We start from the raw sequence: 19,054 nt of genomic DNA, 5'->3' as shown, positions 1-19,054 counted from the left end.
TATTTTCTTGACAGATAGGAGCCTACTGTTATGTGGAGTGTTCAGCTTTAACACAGAAAGGACTGAAGACTGTTTTTGATGAAGCTATTATAGCCATTCTAACTCCAAAGAAACACACAGTGAAGAAGAGAATAGGCTCAAGATGCATAAACTGCTGTTTGATCACGTGAGAGACATTTGACAATGGCCAGGCTTACTGTGAAATTCTACTGATTTTAAATACAATGCATTAAGTACATAGTGAATTTGTTCCAGGTTTGAAAGTTAAACCTACGTTTCTGCCTTCTACAACCAGTGAAATCCAGAGGAATAAAATCAAACTCAATGAACTTGTAATAAGAAGCCACCACATCTGTTACAAATATTTTATTCAGACTGGAAGGTACAATCTCTCAGGGTTACACAGTCTAGAGGAAGCAAAAACTGCACCATGCTGAAATGGCATCTATGTGATTTTACTGAGTGGAGATGCTTGGCCTGAAATACTCTAACTGAATTTGGACAGTCTTCTGCTTTGACTATATATATATATATATATATATCTTAAAAACCCCCAACTTTTGCACAGCCTGTATGGAATCTGCACAAAGAAATACCTTGTCTCTTTTTGCTCCAGTTATCTGCTTTTGTATGTAAGCTGCTTCCGGTTCCAGTGTATCCACAGAGGTGCAATAATCAGACCAGCCATATAGCCAAAGGTAGCTCCGAGGGAACAAGAAATGGGCCATACCTGAGGGGAGAACACAAGGCAAAAGCAGACCATGAGGAAAAGGTCTGTGGTTTTTGTACTTCATGAGCACAAAGTGTAGGTACTGAAAGACAGTAGTCTTATTCTACTTTAAAGCTTGATGTGCTTTCCTAAAAATGCCAAAAGCATAACAATCATCTTCATGAACACTAAATGCTGTTGTACAGTTTTTAATTAATATGCATTAAAATGTAAGCAGGCTTCTGGCTATTGCAGACTTTAGTTTGATAGTCCAAAAGCTATGTGGAAAAAACCACCCCTTAGAAGTATTTATATCCCCAGAAGCATTCAGCTGACCTGACTTCCTACTCTGCTGTACACATTTGGGTACCTACGGATTTCTCAGCAACCTCTCCTTTCAATCTCTCATGGTGTTTTGAAACTTTCAGGTGTGTATAAAGGAATTAGTATTAAAATAAGGCCAGAGACTGAGATAGATAGAGGTTTGTTGGCTTTTTTTCTTGAAAAGTATATGAAAGGACAAATTTCCCTCTGGCTAGCAGTAGGGAGGGAACACAAATTTGGAAGCTGACTGAACATCTTGCACCTAGATCATCAAACTTGTAGTAAGCCAGTTATGTCAAAGAGAGCTTTAATTATATGCTCTATTTTCAACTATAAGAAAAGGAAGCCAACTCAGTAGATCTGACTCACTTTACCAAACCATCTATTACCCAGAGTAGTAATAGAATTCTTCCCTGCTCTTTTTTTTTTAATAATTGGTATTGATTTGCAGGGAGCAATGGCCAAACCAAGACTTAACCAGTTTGTCATCAGATGTAGCTTATAGTACCAGTCCACTACATACTGCATTTGATGAAAGTCTCAATTAGGGCAGTAATGAATTTATTTATTTTCGAATAAACAGAATTCCCAGGCCTCTTTAAAATTCTCCTTTGCTTTTCTTTTTTTTTTTGCAAGGACAGGTTTGTAGTTCCTGCTCTACAGAGCATATTCCTAAAGCAAGTATGGACTGGACTCTCCTATTCTTTTGTTTTTTAAATTAAGGGGGATATTTCTCCCCTCCCCATAGTACTTGAGACTGAGAAATGCACTAGACAATACAAGAAACATCCCTATCTCCAGCCTTCTTTTCTACTTCACTTTGACTTGCAATTCATGAATATCAAATGAACTTACTCTTAATGGTACTGGTTCCTCCTTTCATTCATTTTCCTAGCTCTGATTCTTCTCTTTACTTCATTATCACTTAAAAGAATATATTTATTCACATCCTTTGATCATGGGAATTTTAACTACAAAAAAGAATAATGTATTTTGTCCTCTGCTCTTTCATCTTCAATCTCCTCAGTTGTTTCATCTTCACATTCCTTAGCATTTACAGCTTTTATTTGTTATTTGGAGGTCTTAAGGAGTGTAGCAAAGATGATTACTAAACAAGGTGCCTTAGGTACTCTTTATTGACCTTGTTTCATTCTTTCATACATTCTGTCTCTGCTGCTTTTGTTGCTGAGTATTTCAGCAGTTGCCTCTCAAGCCAAAGATTTGCTTGTTTTCATTCATTTACTGTGTATAGTAGATCATCTATAAAAAGCCTTGAGAGGCTTTGGCATGGTAAGTACTACATGCATTTGAAACTCACATAAGTTTGTGGCCTTGGCTAAACTTACACTTCAGGTGGATCTTTTCAACTTTTAAACAAAATGTAATTATTTCTAGCATTTTGCATATTACACTTGTCTAAAGGACAAAACAATAAAAAAGTCTCTGAAACCCTTCTGCTCACTCAGTACTGTTCAGATGGAACACAAGTCATACTTTTTTATCCACTGATGAAGTCAAATACCACTCCAATATCCACAAAACTATGGACAAAGGCTTCTTAACTCGGTGGTGCTTTTACATCAGATTTGCTGAGTGATCAATGATCAATCCTTCATCAAATTTTTACCTACATTAGGTGAATTTGTAGTTGCCTATTTGCTTTCCAAAACTATAAGTAGATGATGGACTCTGAATTGATCATATTCCCCTAACTAGAGAGCAAATATCCCTGATGACCCAATGACCCTGTATATTGTGCTATTTTGTGTATAGTGGGTGATTATTGGTATGATTAAATACATATCTGATGATTGTTGTAGCCTCTTTCACCTGACTGAACTGCAACTTGGGACGTGTTTTTTCAATAGCTGTGTAACTTTTAATACCAATTATGCCTCTGTCTGTCTTCTAAAACATTCAATTTTTGCTTTGGTTTTTAAAAGTCAGTGTTACCTTACAAAGTTTCAAGCTCTCTCTCTTAACAGTTGAATCTCTGACCTCGGAACACTCACAAATGGCAGGTGGAAAAGATAGGGAACAAAGGGAAGAAAACATAAAACATGCCATCTCCCCATCCATGAATAAGACAGAAAGAGACACCACCTCATCCCTTCTAGTGGCATGGAACAGAGGGGTACTAGGCCAGGCACTTATTCTTACAGTGCTGCTTGGACAGCCCAAAGTAGTTCTGAGGGCAGTTTGGTCTTTTGAAAACTCCCTCAGCACAGCAGTTAAAAGCCTGGACTTAAGAGTGTTGCTGTCCTTCTGCCATTTTCTCTAACCCTCAAGACCTGGCAAAACCCCCTAACAAACAGGTAATAATAATAAAGATACCACCTCTGCACCTTTTGTTCTTGACTGATGGCTTTTAGGCTACATATAGCCTGAGGCACCCATGGGTATATCTAAAGCAGCAAGTTATCAAAGACAGATTAAGATATGGTTCTTAAGCACAGCAGCTGCACTAAAATAACACCACTTTCACATGATTTTGGCTGTCTACAAAAATGGGTTGTTTCTTTCTGTGGAAGTGGGTTGCTTTATTTTGTATTAGCTGCTGGCCTCGTTTTTCTGAGACCCAATCACTTTCTTCTGGACCTCTTTAAATGACTTTGACTTACTCAATTGGCCTGCTTTTGCCCCCTCTTTCATATTATCTCAAACTCGTCCTAAAGTCCTTGACTTGGTATGAACTGCCTGTAAGTGATAAAAATCTAAGCAGCAAATATCTGTCTGCCTGTTCCAAGAGATTCCATTCTGCTCGCTTAAAATATGAGACTTGTAATACACCCCTCTCATCCCCTGAGAACTTTCCAGCTCAGTTCCTCCTCCTCCCTTCTGCCTTGAGGAAGCTGACATATCCTGCCCCAGTACTGATGTCATGTCTGGGCTGGGTCAGCAGCAGGGGAATAAGATGTTAGGCCACATGGCCTAGCAAGAGTGCAGGAGATAGAATAGAACATTTTTCATGAAACTGTCATGAAATGCCTTATCTGTCTCAGCAGCTGGGAAGCATCAGCTACCATTCTCACAGCCTAACACAAGAAGAATCAGTTTTTTACATATCAAATGCATGGCGAAAAGGGCAATTTTAACAACCTGTAGATTATTACTAGGAACCTGAACAGCAGCTTGGCAAAAACAAATCTTACCAAGAACAAAAAATGTATTTTAATGGACAGAGCATGAGGCAGTGTTAAATGCAAAGCAATTCTGACTTCTGCTATTCGTTTAAATTCTCTTTTTGCCTTTTCATCAGGCAGCAGTGTTAGGACTTCACAGGAATTTCTTCAAGCTAGCTTAATAGACCTGCAGAACTGCAAGGTTTTTAGTGTATATTAGAACTCATTTTAAGAATAATGACCCAAAATAGGAATTGCCAACCTTTCAGGACATAAATGAGCTAGTTTTCCTCAGCACTCTTTAGAACAGCTAAGATTCTATGATGTGAGAATGCTTAGCATACTGCATGGAAAGCAGAGCATGTTGCAGGATCCCAGCAAGGTACCCAGCTCTGCTGGACTGTGCATGCCGCTGGCTAAACCAGAATTCTGACTGCATGACAGTTTTGTCATCCATTACGAGTCTTGCATCCCATGCAAGGGAATTACATAGACATTGATAAGGACACAAGGGCCAGATGCTTATAGACCAGAGAAGCAACACAAAGTTTTTAAAGATATTATGAAGTAAGCAGCTGCCTGCTGGAACTTTGGTTATACAAATGCAAATACAGTGGGGCAATCTACTGTACTTACTTTTCAGTAAACTTAAGAGTGTTTTTCTCATATTCCTAAACACAATTTTTTGTATGCTTACTGTTTCAAAAAACTAATTTCTGACTGTCAATTAGAAGGCTATGTAATAATTTTTGTTTCATTTTAAAACTGAATAAATGAGCACAATTATTTTCCCTTCCTGTTTCTAACATGCCTTAAATTCCTGATTGTTTAGTCTGTACTGTCTGAAAAACTTCAGTACATGCCTTTAATCTATTTTGGTTGCATGCACATGTTAACTACAAGTGTCTTATCACATTGTACAGAATGTGTGTGTTGACAAGCACACACCAAGAAGAAAGTGTGAGGCTTTTTTCAGGCTGGCATTTGTAACTAGAAGTTGATTTCATGGATTTGTGTTCTAAAGTTATAGCAAGCATAACAGCCTTTGATCTCACCATTAAGGTTTACATTGAGAAAACACATTATTAAATAAACAATGATAACCACACTAAAGTGGAACAAGCTTCTCCCTCTGTTTAAAACAACTCCAATTGTGTATTATCCCTTGTTCTCATATTAAGCAACTTCTCTTATAAAAAAACTTTCATAGTAGGAAGTAAATGCAAAAAGGAATACAAGAAGGAAACACTGTGAGCCGTGTTAAGAAGAACCAAAGTAGAGTGAAAGTTTAAAGTCCCATTTCAGCTTACTTGAGTAAGCACCAAGAACTGTACCCAAGATTCTCAGGATTATTTTTCAGGGTACAAATGTCTGAGAGCTATCTAAGGCTAATATTTACAGTCATATTGGCTAAATTACATGGCAGTCAGTCAGCTCAGGTGAGCTATATCAGCACTACCTATTATGCTTGCAGTATCCACTATGAAGTAGGAATATAGCAATTTTACTTCTACTTAATGATAACACTGTAAGCAGAATATTGTTTCAAAGTCACTTTTTACCACTAGTAACAGGTACTACAGATCAAAATTATGCTACCAAACAACCCTGGATGTATTGGAGGGCACGCACAGAACAAACACATTATTTAAAAGTCTGCTATCAAAACATGCAATAAACCCAGCAATTTCCCCAGTGAGCTAAATGCAGTTGTCAGTGGCAAATGCTGTACCTGAAATAATAGTTCCACCACATATAAAGTGTGCTGATAAAGTTGTGGTCTTTAACTCTACCACGTTGTTCTGCAACTAGTTTCCTCAAGCTGAGTAGAGAAAGCATGTGCCTAGTAACTCCTACATCATCCCCTCCTGTTTCAGTGGTGGTGTGTTTTGAGGTTCCACTTCTCAGTGACACATGAAGCCAATATCCTGATCACATGTGGTTATTAAAAGCACTCCATCAACGTGAAACAGGCAATCTGGAAAAACTAAACAACTGTAAGAACAGAAGTTATTTTCTATTTCTTTGTAGAACTGTCCTGGCTAACTGTAACCCTTACATACCCATTGCGCTTCAGCAGCCTAGAGGCATCTTGAGATGGATGTACAACTCTAAATTGTCTAGAACAGCCTTACTTAAATCATCACAATTAAGTATTGCAAACTGCTTTAAAAATTGCTGAAAAATAGGATAACAATCTCAAAACACTGGCAAAATTAGTCTACCAGTCTAACTGAAACATGCCTGGCAGAACAAGTCCTGGAAAGTTTTTTGTTTTGTTCTTAATACAGAAATGTAACTACTGTAGTGCCTAAACTGCATTTCTGTAAGGCATTTATCTTTACCTTTGTCTGAGATAAGCTGAATTCTAGACCTACAAGCAAGAATAACAACAGACTAGGCATCCCTGACCAGCTGTTTTGCATAGTTACAAAATTTTTCTTAAAGCTAGCAGAGGAGTAACATATATGGCATGCTTAAAAGATGCTTTAAAAACAACAGAATAATGAAAAAAACCCAAATCATAGGACACTCAAACTGACTTTCAACAATATATTTTATAGTTCTAACAGAAATGCTTTATATTTTTTTCATCTCCATTCTCAAAGATTATTCAGAAAATTAATGTTAGTTTATTTCTGAAACAATATTCTGTTCCTGTTAAGTAATAATTACTTAGCATAGAAGTTGTTGTATGCTTAAAAAATGCAATTAACATTATTATTTTTAAGGGTAGAGAGGCACATTAATCTGAATATCCCCTGTATGCAATATTTTTCAAACATAAACATGGAAAATAAAGTGAAGATTTTCTGAGACATCTGTATTTATCTCAGTTTTGTTGCATGTCACAAGATGTATGTATAAAGAAGCAACATGTTTCCTTTGCTTTGTAAATAACTAAGGATGAAATAGCATTTGGGCTTTAGTCATTAGCAGATGAATTGGAATTCTTCTTATGAAATTCATCATCAGGTTTACTCCCCAGAACCCTGAAGTACTTGGAAGTAAAAACAAATTCTAGTGAAAGACAAAGGATGGTGACATCTGATTTTCTGACCAGGTAAGACCCAGGTAATAGTACAAAAGTACAACTTCTACTGATACATCTCAGCCACAATGTAAAGCAACGACTACCAGGTAATTTTTCAGTTCTTCTATTAAGTTTGCAGGAAAATATGATAGACTCAAAACAGACTGCCAAGGGCAGGGAAACAGTAGCAAAAAATGAAACCAGTGTTGCTTTTTCTTTGAAGGACACAAAGCAGAAGAACTGTGGTAGGTGTGAGCATGGCAATTCAGATAAGTATCTTACAGAATAGTGCAGACAGCTTTATTTAATACTCTGCTGGGATTCCAGCATTCTCCAACTGCCTCCAACCTCTTGTTTGCTTTAGGTGAGTCGCTACAGACCACTTCCATTTGAAGACCTTTCTATCAACAAACCAGACTTCACAGAAGCAGCTTTACATTCCCCCATTTGTGAATGACTTTTCAATTTAAAAGTTGACTGCAGACACCAGATTTGATTAAGTGCTAAATTCCAATTAAGTGGAAAAATATGCCAATTCAAGACACAGTGAGTTTTTCTTATAGCTTGTTTCATATTATGTTGCTGTACCAAAGCTAAGTCAATAGCATTTTTCATCCCAAACTCACAGCACATTTCTGTACCAGCTGGATATTTTGTGGTTTTGACAACTTTTGACATTCCAGGGCTACCAACAGAGCCAAAGGTCAAAAGCAAAACCCCTTTGGTTTGCTTTATCAAGCGATATTTCTCAATAATTGCAGATCCATCCAGTTCATGTAGTACCAATCTCACCTTTTCTGTGACAATCTGCCAATAATGAATTGTCTGAAGCTACAGGTAGCAATGCAGCTGTATTTCTATTGCATGTTGTTACACCACAAATACTAACAACAATCAATACAAACATCAGAAACAGATTTTGGAATAAGCAGCCTTAAAGGCCTTAACACTGCTCTCTAAAATAATAATATCACTTCAGTCTTCCCCAACGAAAAAGATTTAAACCACATTTTCTGCTTTAAAGCAGAACCACTTCCACTACAGATCAAAAAACCAATTGTTTACAGCACAAAGGCTAAAATACAAAAAGGAAAACAATCACTAATGAAACCTCTTTTGATCTCAGAAGCTGGTCTTGAGTTCAAAGACTAAGCTGCTCCATTTAAGTCCATTTTTGGACAGGAAAAGGGTAAATCCAAAACTGTAATCCTCAAGCTCTCTGTTTTTAGGCTAATACGAGAAACAGCTGATGTCAGAAGCACAACAGCTTAATACTTCACTCATGCAGATGTCTAGAAGTAATTTGGTTTTGACTGGGTTCTGATTACTTCTAAGTCACATTAAGGTCTACATTTCTTTCAGACCTTGCTTGGGACTTAATCTGTAGGTGCTCCCCTAAACATTCCAGCTGAAGTTCTGTGGAGTTCTATGCAAAACATTAGTCCTTGTATTTGGGGGAGATTAAAAATATTATTAATAATAATCCTGCAGCTGTATTATGTGCAGATATTTTTATGTTCAGTAAGTGGTTAGGTCACTCAGGGGCAATCAGCACTAAAGATCATCTTCACAAAGTAAACAGTTATCTGCAAAAACAGCAGACTCTTTTATGAGGATCTTTCCTCTTTCCCCTGTATGAGGTTGAAGACAACACAGAAAGCACTTTTCCTCTTTTATTGTTATAGTGAAAGAATTCACTATGAGTTTCTGTAATCACCCGACATCAGGCATTAAAAGGAATACTCTTGTAAAAAGGGGCTTCGTGCCAGTGCCCTATGAACTTCTGAAGAACACAAAAGTCTCCTGGTTCTGAAGATTTCTGAGACAGCCATGCAGCTACTACATGCAATACCTGGGTTGCTGAACCCATACTGTTCAGCAGGAAGAGAAAGACAAAAGACATCAGCTGTTGCATGAAGTTGTGCTTCCCCAGAACCCGATTTACAATATATCTCTTGCCTGAGCTGGGCAAGCTGGGAAGCAGTGTTTCCTGGGCAAATACTGAAAATGCCTAGGCAGGACCCTGCCCCCACTTCTATGGTTTAGTGACCAATATTTAAGAGATCACCTTCACAAAAATATTAGATTATTAATAGGTCATTGAAAACTTCTGAGAGTTGTGAGCAGGATCCTTGACAAGCTATTTTAAAGAGGTTGATTTCTGCCTTGAAGATCTGTTACAATTTTGGTGCTTCACTGTGTTGCTCTGCTGAAAAACTGGACTTGTAAAAACTACATTACATTTTAACAAAAACTTTTTTCATCTCCCCTAATACAGCAGATCTCAAAAACTTAGCCTTTAAAACTGCAGTTTCAGACTGTTGGAGTGGCAGCCTGCAGGACTGATAAGCAAACTCTCTATGGCTGCTCTTGAACTGCCCACATCATTAAAGATCAAGCAGGTCAGACTCAAAGTGGAACCAAAAATTTCTTCCTCCATCCCACTATTCAAAACTCTATAATGTGTAAGATGGAGAAGTGAGGATGGGAAAAATGAGGGGAAGGGAAAGAACAACAGCAAATGCTCTAGATCTAGGCAAAAGATCTTTGATGTCGAACTTGAGTCATAAACTCTCCCCTGCTAACTTTGGTATCAGGAGTATGTCAGAAATGAGGGTGAAGGAAAAAGGAAATTGCAGACATACAGGGAGCACTGGGGAGTATTCACACCCAGAAACAGCCAGTGACAAGTTCGGGTATCTGAAGTTTCTGCAGATGCTTTACTGTTCTGAGGAGTCATTTAGTATCATTTCAGACGTTTAAGTGTAGATTATAGAGCTAAATTTTCAGTCATGTTTGTCTTTTATTAACTTGGAAGACTTTTCAAAGAGCAAAAGTTTTCAGACCATTATCAAAGTTGTGTCTCCCACTATTGGAACATGTGGGAATGGACCAAAAGCTAAAAACTAACTCTACCTAAAGTATCTGTCTTCAGCTATTAGTGTCTTTGTTTTGTTACTCAGAGCCCCCTGACCTAAGTTTTCCTCGTATCATTGGTGCATAAAAGGTGGAGGTTTTATACACAGCACATTAGCAAAGTCTGAGATTTTTGGGAATAAAACAACACCTGCCAGATGAGACATGCTATTTTAAAATCCCATCTGATTAAGGAAAAAGTGAGTGCCTCTCATCAGCACAGGGAAGTGAGAAAGACTTGGAAGGAGATTGCATTTCAGTGAATCCCTTGATTTTTGGGTTACATTCATGTCTGTCAACAATTAATTAATGTCAACACATACATATGCCAGATTGATGGTCAAATATCTAGCAAGAATAAACCAAGTGTTTTCAGGGAAGAAACTATTTTGCTTTAAATATTAACTTACTCCTCCATTATTTTTGAAATACAAATTGTACTGTCTAATTACACTACTGCAATGAAAGACTAATGGCATAAAGGCTGTGAGCTATTCACAGAAGACAAATTTTAAGTGCAGCTGTAAGCCACAGCATCCGTATAATATCACAGTGGAAAGTGTGCTGCCTGTTACACTGATTTCTGGAAGAAACCTCTGAAACCATCTGCTGAAGAACAGGCCTGTAGACACTACTCAGCCAAGAGTGAATGAGTTTGGTATTCAGACGAAGTTACAAAACACTGAGCACATGTAGGAAGAAGCTGTTACTAGTGCCATCATTTTATGGCAATTGCAGACTTCAGTTATGTTTAATTGAATCACTTCTCCATGCCAAAAAACATAGTAAGAAATTAGCATAAACACTGGAATTCATAAAGATAGAATTGCAATGCCAGCTTCACATTTCTTCTTGTTCAACTAAAAAGCTAATGTTTGCCTTCCTTAGAAATCACAAGTGTTTAGTACAGTGCTTTGGCTACACCATTTCCACAAACTGATCCAAATCCATTTAAAATACCTTCTGTTAAAAGCTTTTATGGAGGACAGGGGGGAGCTAAAACACCAGGAAAGCATTTCTTTCCCTACCTGTGAACAATAAAAGCTACTAGACTGAAGGCAAACTTGAAGCCATCTTCATCATCTCCCATTTGTCCTCCAGCTTGTCTAGCTGCTTCTTATCCAAATCATTAGAGCTCTATTCCATTATAAAATTTGCATGCAACAGACACTCACAAGCATGTAATAAAGAATCTATTTAAACTGGAAATAAAAATAATGCATTTTACTTCCTTACACCCTAAGCACAGATGTTTCCAAAGAGTTGTTAAAAGTTTGGCATAACTGTAGGAGCCGCTTGTGACCAAGTACAATACACCTGAACAGCTTCAGAGCAATTTTGTATAGTGTGCCTCTCCAGAAAATTAATATTTTGTACCTTTATGGTAAGGGTGCAGATACTAACCTGCCAAGGCCGATCCCAGTCAAGAGGAATAGGAAATGCTCCAAACCAAGCTCCAAGTATACTGCACACAGAAGTAATCTGTAGACTGCTTTCCCATATGGACATAGCTCTGTAAAAAGTGTGTTAGAAGTTTTCAACAACAGCAGAAGTTACCATGGCAGAGAGTTAGATCAGATTTCTCTCCAAATTTTTGAGGCTACAAACAGACATAAAAATTCACATATTTGATAAATAGCATGCAGGTTTCTCCTAAAACATACAAACTGGAAGTAAAAATCTAAGTTGCATAATTTATCTATAATTACAATCTTTTAATACCACACTTTCAGGATTTGTTTTTCCTTGAGATGTTTACTGCAAAACCTAATTTATGTTACTTTGAAACCATGCTAGACTGAACAAATAGATCTATCTCGATAGCTGTGTGCATTGCAGGGAGAGGCAGACATGGAAGTGTACTGTGGGACTGTACAGAATAGCACAAGCATAGTCACAGAGGACTCTGTGGTGTAGACATATTTGATGACTACAACAATTCAAAATTTAACACAGAAGTCCACTATGAGAATATTTCAAAACAAGTTTTCATCAACTGAAAAGAAACACTGCAAGTAAATGTAACTGCACATGGGAGCCCTTTGGTAGCAGTGCATCCAAGTTCAAGTACACTGGCTGCAGGATAAATTTTTTGCACACTAAAGAACTCTAACACCACCAGTCATGGCACACATTGTAAGAGATGTTAAATTACTGCAGTCCTCAGTTTATAGCCTTCTGCCACTGCTGATTTCAAAAGTTTTTGAAAAGCTGGATTTCTGCTAAACAGATGAGCGCTTACTACCATCAATGCACCAACTGATCGCTCTGCTCAGGCCATGAGCATTTGGGTACTTGGTACCAATTAAGAAAAGAGCAGCAGTAACTCAGAAGGCAGTAGGGCACAGTTTCAGGACAGCAGAACCAGACTAGTAGAATCACTACTCCAAATCAGTACAGCAGGAGAGCTGAGCTGAGTTTAAAGTTTGCTACATCTCAGATTATAAATGTACAACTGTTAGCTTCAGCTAACGGAGGAAAAAAAAAAGAGCATTTTTATAGCTCAAAGACTAGAAGCACAGTAAACTCTGAACTTTGCATGTGCTGTTTAGGTTGGATGACATGAACACTTGGTTTTGAAGAGAATAAAATTTCTTTACTTCCAAGTACACACTGCTGCACTTGCTATTGACCAAACAGCTCACAAGTTTAAAGCAAACATTTTTCAATATTTGCAGTAAAAAATGTCTTACAGGCTACAGTACTGACAGTGCAAGGTTGACATTTTGAGCAGAACTGTTTCTTATACAATAACATGAACCCTTTAACTTAAAATACTCCAGTTCACAATCCTACCAGTTTGAGATTCTTTTTACTGAAAAGTCCTGATGTAACTGGAAAACTGTTTAGGAGTCTGCACACAGAAAATTCTTTTGAATTATCAGAAGCTGAATAACTGAGCAGAGAGCTGTCAGGCAGAACAAGAAAGAGAACATTCACAACAACCTTAAAGCAGCAAAAGAGACAACAGAATACACCAAGGACTGACTGAGGTACAGTTATACCTCACAAGACATCTTGTGTGTGTGGCAGATTCACCAGAGACTGCTGTACCATATGGAGAGATCAGACCGAGTTCCAAATGCAAAACAACAGAATTAGCAAGGCACGGTGCCCAAGTGAAAAACAGCCATTGGCAGTTTGGCAACTATTTCAGCTGCTAATTGAACCCCTCTGCAGCAGGGACTGGCTACCCAAAGGCAACCTGACTTGTCCTCCAGCATCATCCTGAAGGAGCAATTACTTTTTAAAGTCATTACTTAAGTACTCACTTTTCTTCTTGGAATGACTGACACTTATTGGGATTTTTGAAGCTATAATTTAAACCATCACATAAACTCCTCATTTACATAAGACTGACAACTGCAGCAATGTCTATAAACTTTGCATTTTCCACATTTCTTTCATTTAAACTAAGATAATCCTGCAGACAAAAGTAGCAATGATTAAGATAATAAACGAACACTAGTGGCAGAAAGGTCTTTAAAAGCCTAAAGTAATTATTTAACCCCTTTAAATTACACAGTACATTCAGTTCCACATCAAATAATGTTTGAATTAAGAGGTTAGCTGACAAAATAATCTATTGAGACAGCTCCTTCATAGACAAGATTTGGAATTCTTGGCTGTAGTAGGACTAAATACTAAGGAGCCCTTGGTGTGTGATGATGGCCCTACATTTACAAGGGGCATTTAATGTCTGTAAGAATAAGTAGCTCACAAACAAAGTGATAAAATAGGCATAATGAAAACAGGAAGAAGCCCTAATGATGTGGGTTTTTTTACTATTTTTTGGCAACATCCAAATAAAATCTCTACCCTGATTACACCTTATAATTGCTATTATAATTTCAACACACTTTCTCAGAGCGGTGATTTGAAACAAACAGTGTCCAAGAGGAGAGAGAGGAAAAAACCCCAAAAACTGGTTTCTTGAAGACTGTTATGCAGGAGGCTATTTCAGCTAAGTTACTGAAACACCATTTAAATAACAGCCACATGCTGCCACGAATGCTGATAACCCTTTCTGCAGCTCTTACTTCCCTGTAACCACTCACAGCAGCACATGACAGAGAATGATCAGTGCCATGACCCTGACATCAGTCACAACTCTCAATGTCAGAGTAAGGAGCCCAGAGATGCTGGCGTGGGCCCACCCCTTCCCAAAGGCAGAATTAGTGAAAAGGGCCCTATTTATAGCTAACTAAGAATGGAAGGCTTTGTCATGTAGAATATACAGACTTTTTCTCACACATTCTATGTGCACAGAGGCTTAAGGTTACTTAAGTCTAAAGTGCACTCAGGTACTTAAAAACAATTTTTTTTTCCATACTAAGCTATACACCTAATCAGACTTTCAAGCTAAATGATCCAGTGCAATTCAATTCCCTAAATTCTGCTTTCAAGGAAAGCAGCTCTGTTCATTTCACCTAACCATCCTTTTCTTTCATTTAACTAGTCCCACCTCATTCCACATGGTTAAGTCAGAGACAACCTTTTAATGCATGTCTACACTCATCTTATGCCCAAATCTAAGATGTTCCAATTTCAAATGAAAAAACAGAAGATTATTTTTAAATGAGCAGCTTGCTACAATCCATAAAAAACCCTGCTACAATATTTCTTTGTAGTGCATATTCACTAAAAGTGTAAACAAACATCATTAATAATAAACATGTTTCTCACATAATGTCACATGGCTCACTAGTAAGAAGTACTGAGAAATCCTCACAGCTAAAGTGTCAAAACAAGACAACTGCTTCCAATGCAATGATTGTGCTGAAATTGCATTAAGATCTAGACAAGGAAAGAAAGAAATCAACAGGCATTCAAAATCTACCTGGCACAAAGACAGACTGATATTGTCATACATCTGTTCAATTCAGCTGTTATTTCACATGCAAAACCTCCAAAGATGACCAAGTGAATCAGCAAAGATTTATTTTGGCTAAATGACTCCTTGCTTTTATTACAGTATATTTACACTTCCACTGAAAATAACAAGTGTAAATGACTTGAATAAGGATTAAAGATATTTTTCAGTGCATTGAGAACTGAGATAAACCAAAATTTAATACCTGAAAGTAGCATTAAAGTCTCCTCCTCTAAAGGAGTGCAAACCAAAAATAATTCCATAGGTTAGCAGTGTAATACAACCTTTTGCTGTCTTCTGAGATGAGACTTCACCATTACAAACTATTAAAAGGGAATGCATACTAAAATCTCATTGAATCGCAAGCATATGTGAAGCCTCTTTATGTTTCAGTGTTCCATTCTTTCAACCTGCTATTATTTATGGAATGACAAAAGGCAGAAGAAATGGAAATCTTCTGAAAAATACATTATCATTGATAGATGCTAATGCCATGGCCACCACTGGAGGTGAAAACACTGTTAGAAGGCTTGTTTTACTTTAAACATACTCCTGAAAAGATTAATCCTTGAAAATTCTGACACTCAAAACAGCTTTCTTTGAAATTGAAAAAAGAGCATGCGTTAATATTACATAATTAAGAACAGAGCAAGTTATGTGTAATTTTCAATATTGTATCAAAATTTAAAACAGGGCTTGTTTTGACTTCCTATCCCTACTTTAAAAGTCATATTTACAAAGGTACTACTGGATCATGTGCAAGATTCCCCATGCACAGCTCAGTGTCAGGTCTCCCCTTTATCTGATAACCATCATATAGAACTGCACAATGTTTTTACTTCAGTAGAATATGTGCTGGAAACTTTACTTCCTTCAAACACATATAAAGTGAGATTTAGCATCTGAGCACCAAAAATAAAAAGAAGCTGTTTTTCTGAATCAGTGTCTTCAAATAAATCTTTCTTTGTCAGAAAAGCTTCCATATGTCTGTAACCACAAATACAAAAACCACCCATCATCCAGGAAGTTCTTTGCTTTCCAAAAATTCCATTATATATTTTTTACACCAATTCTGTCCGTTTCTATTCAGAGAAATATCAGAAACTTTAGATTAGGACTTACCCATTTTTACTAAATACCCGTATCCATGCCTGTATGTTTGGTCCCAGCAAACACAAGCATTGTAAAGTAGTAAATGTAGACAGAAGAACTGCAAACAAAAATGTCTCCGTCACTAACCTACAAAAAGAAAAAGAATATTACAAAATTAAGTGAGGTGGTTGCTAATGTTCTAAAAGTTCCAAGATTCAGGAAGAAAAAAGCCCCTCTAACACAACTTGTGAAAGCACGTGTGCTTTCTTAAACCCCATATTAAAGAATAAAATATTTTCTTCTTACTCTGTAGAATAGTAAAGGAAGCTGGAAAGAGTTCTGCTGTTATCTCAAGAGTGAGATGTAGCAATTTTTAAAAAACCACAGTTGTACTTCACACAGATCATTAGTTCTAAATTGAAGTGTGCTAGGATACTTACTCCCTTATTCCATTTATTTTTCCAGTTGTGACAGCAACCATGAAACCAAACTACATGAAACAATTGTTAGCCAACTACTTAGTGTATCTCTCAACACCCAGGTTGCTTCACACTTCTTTCTTTAAACTTTCATAACAGTTAGAACACTAATATCAAAAGGATGAAAAACAGGCAAGATGTGTGGTTTAGAATCTTATAGGAAAAATGACTAAATGAAGCTCCAAAAAGTGTTTGTGTCCATATGTTCACCATAAAAATTAAAGTAAACAGTTGTTTGTAACTGTGTTACAATTTTTATTTACAGAAGTCACATTTAAGAGCTGGCTTCCAAAAAAACCAACTGAACAAGCAAACAAAAAAAAAAAAAAAGCCCAAAACCCAAAACCAAGAGAAAGCTTAAACAGCCACCCTTCTTCCCCCAGCTAGGAGCTGATCCCTTAACTTCCAGTGTACCAGAAAATTCCCAAGTACTTATACCAACACCTGCAAGGAGAGCTGCCCCTTAGAATATTTAGAGAAAGAGAGGGTCTTCTCACTTACTCTATGAGAGGTGCTCCATAAAGAACAATAATCGCATGAAACAGTATGCAAGACATGAAAAAGTATATACAGCATTTTAGAAATCTGGATATCTAAAAAAGAGCAATGAGGTATCAGAATAATGCTTCAAACCAGAACATAAGTAACACACACATATCTTATCAAGAGCGTGGTACTCTGATTACTTCTTTCATTTCAGCTGCAGCACAATACCATAGCATGGCACATTTCAAAACAGTTTTCCTGATATTAATACTTTAAATAAATAATTAAAAAACATCACACTCTACCTACAATTTTTTTGGTGCATCCCATTAAGCAGGGCAAACATACAAAAAATATAACCAGAAATTACAAGATAACCACAAGTAATTTTATTGGACATTTTTACACTTCTGTTTTACATCTGACTCTCATATCCATTCATTAAAAGGCAACTCTCACAAAAAGTGAAAAAAAAAATTTAAAAGCAAGAAAACCCACAATATAAAAAAGTCTGCTATGTAAAGAATCAAAATTACATTAACTAAAACTACATGGCATCTCTTGAACTTGGCATCTTAAATTCTGAATATATTTGAGAAATATCCATAACTTTCTATAAGTCTGCAAAACACATAATATTCAATGAACTTAAACGAGTTTCTGGGTACTCACTATATCATGTAGAAGCACAAACACTTGATAAACAGTTCTGATCAGGTCACCAATGCAAAATCCGTAACTTTCCTTGAACCCTTATTTTTCTATATTTATTCCTTTCTATATTTATTTCCTGGGATGAAATCTCACCTAGAACATGAAGTGTACTTCATTTTCAAATCACAGATGGTTAAAATGCTTCCTTCCCATCATGGTTTTGTGCATTTCACATCCTCCTCAGTCAGCAAAACTAGACAGGAGCTTTGCACACAAAGATATGCTGGCAGGGATGATTACTTAAATGCTTAAAAACCACCTCAGAGCATTACATCTTGCCTAGCTCAGCAAGTCAGGAGTAGAAGACTATTACCCCGACTTCAAAACTCTGGGGAATTCCCTCCCTGCTGGGTAAGTCATGTGCTGCTCCAAAATCACTCTGTTCCAAAGCTTTTCATTGGGATTCATATCTTTAATGCTCCCTGTTGCAAACTGTAACTACAAAAAGTTTCTCCCAACTTTAGATTCTTCTGTATGCAAATGTCATAATTTCATCATACAAGGAAATGCAGACATTTTAATACCTTTTCATATGACTTTTAGTTGTTGAAATGTAGCATAGCATCTCTTTTATGTGTCAGATTACAAAAAAATTTTTTTTTTCCTTTTAAAGTCATTACAAACTTACAACTACACACCAGAAGTGTGTGATGACATTTTTTCCTGATATATCCACTTATCAAGAAGATAAGCCAGGCCTGGACTGCAAAATGAGTTTTGAGCCAGGTTTAATTTGAGCCAGGTTTAATTCAATTTTGCCAGGTTTTGCCACCACACAAATTCTTGGGATTACAAACAACACCGCACTGACAAGAAACAGGAAAGCACAGAATCACTCACCTGAACAGGTTATTTACAGGTAGAGAAAGTTTGACATCATGAAAATACTGAAAAATTTGTTTCAAAAGGTGCTGCACTCAACTCACTAATGGAAAATGAGACAAATCAAAAATTGTCTTCTTTCTCATTTGATTACTTCAGAGAATTTGCCTCCCCTCTGTATTGCCTGGTAACAACTTAAGAATTTAAAAAAAAAACAAAAAATCTTACCTTGTGACCAAAGGAACGTCTCTTAGGAGACTGATTAGGTTTAAGGACTAAGTGCAAGATTATATTAAGGGTAGCAACACAAACAGAACAGACACACAGCCACGTGAGGTGCGTTCCCAGCACGCTGAATCCGTCCAGGACGAAAGCGGGGCCCAGCGTGGCCAGGACGATGGCCAGGGCGCAGAGCAGGTTGGCAGCCAGCAGCCTCCGCACCTCCACCTCCCTCATGGCGTCCGGGCAGCGGCACCTGCAACA

General features: G+C 37.2%; 2 protein-coding genes across 3 annotated transcripts in view; one reads left to right on the top strand and one right to left on the bottom strand.

The window, feature by feature from the left end:
• The window catches only part of RHOQ (ras homolog family member Q), a 23,935-nt gene extending 16,961 nt beyond the window's left edge, over positions 1–6,974 (top strand). Inside the window, exon 5 of one of the 2 annotated variants that reach the window (XM_063152053.1) lies at positions 19–6,974. In XM_063152053.1, the coding sequence (XP_063008123.1) occupies positions 19–51 (33 nt within the window). In that variant the 3' untranslated portion in view covers positions 52–6,974. Of the gene's footprint in view, positions 1–14 lie in introns of both variants that reach the window. The other variant, XM_063152052.1, reaches the window with a different exon arrangement.
• PIGF (phosphatidylinositol glycan anchor biosynthesis class F) overlaps positions 1–19,054 on the bottom strand; it is a 24,262-nt gene extending 5,208 nt beyond the window's left edge. Inside the window, exons 1-5 of the mRNA XM_063152051.1 lie at positions 18,800–19,054; positions 17,051–17,142; positions 16,101–16,217; positions 11,510–11,618; positions 597–730 (exon numbers count right to left, since the gene is read on the bottom strand). Of these exons, the coding sequence (XP_063008121.1) occupies positions 617–730; positions 11,510–11,618; positions 16,101–16,217; positions 17,051–17,142; positions 18,800–19,027 (660 nt within the window). The 5' untranslated portion in view covers positions 19,028–19,054 and the 3' untranslated portion in view covers positions 597–616. The remainder of the gene's footprint in view (positions 1–596; positions 731–11,509; positions 11,619–16,100; positions 16,218–17,050; positions 17,143–18,799) is intronic.

This window comes from Melospiza melodia, chromosome 3 (assembly GCF_035770615.1).
Source record: "Melospiza melodia melodia isolate bMelMel2 chromosome 3, bMelMel2.pri, whole genome shotgun sequence".
In the NCBI taxonomy this organism is placed as follows: Eukaryota; Metazoa; Chordata; class Aves; order Passeriformes; family Passerellidae; genus Melospiza; species Melospiza melodia.
Note: the sequence above shows the minus strand (reverse complement) of the source record. Positions and strands in the feature narration are given on the sequence as shown.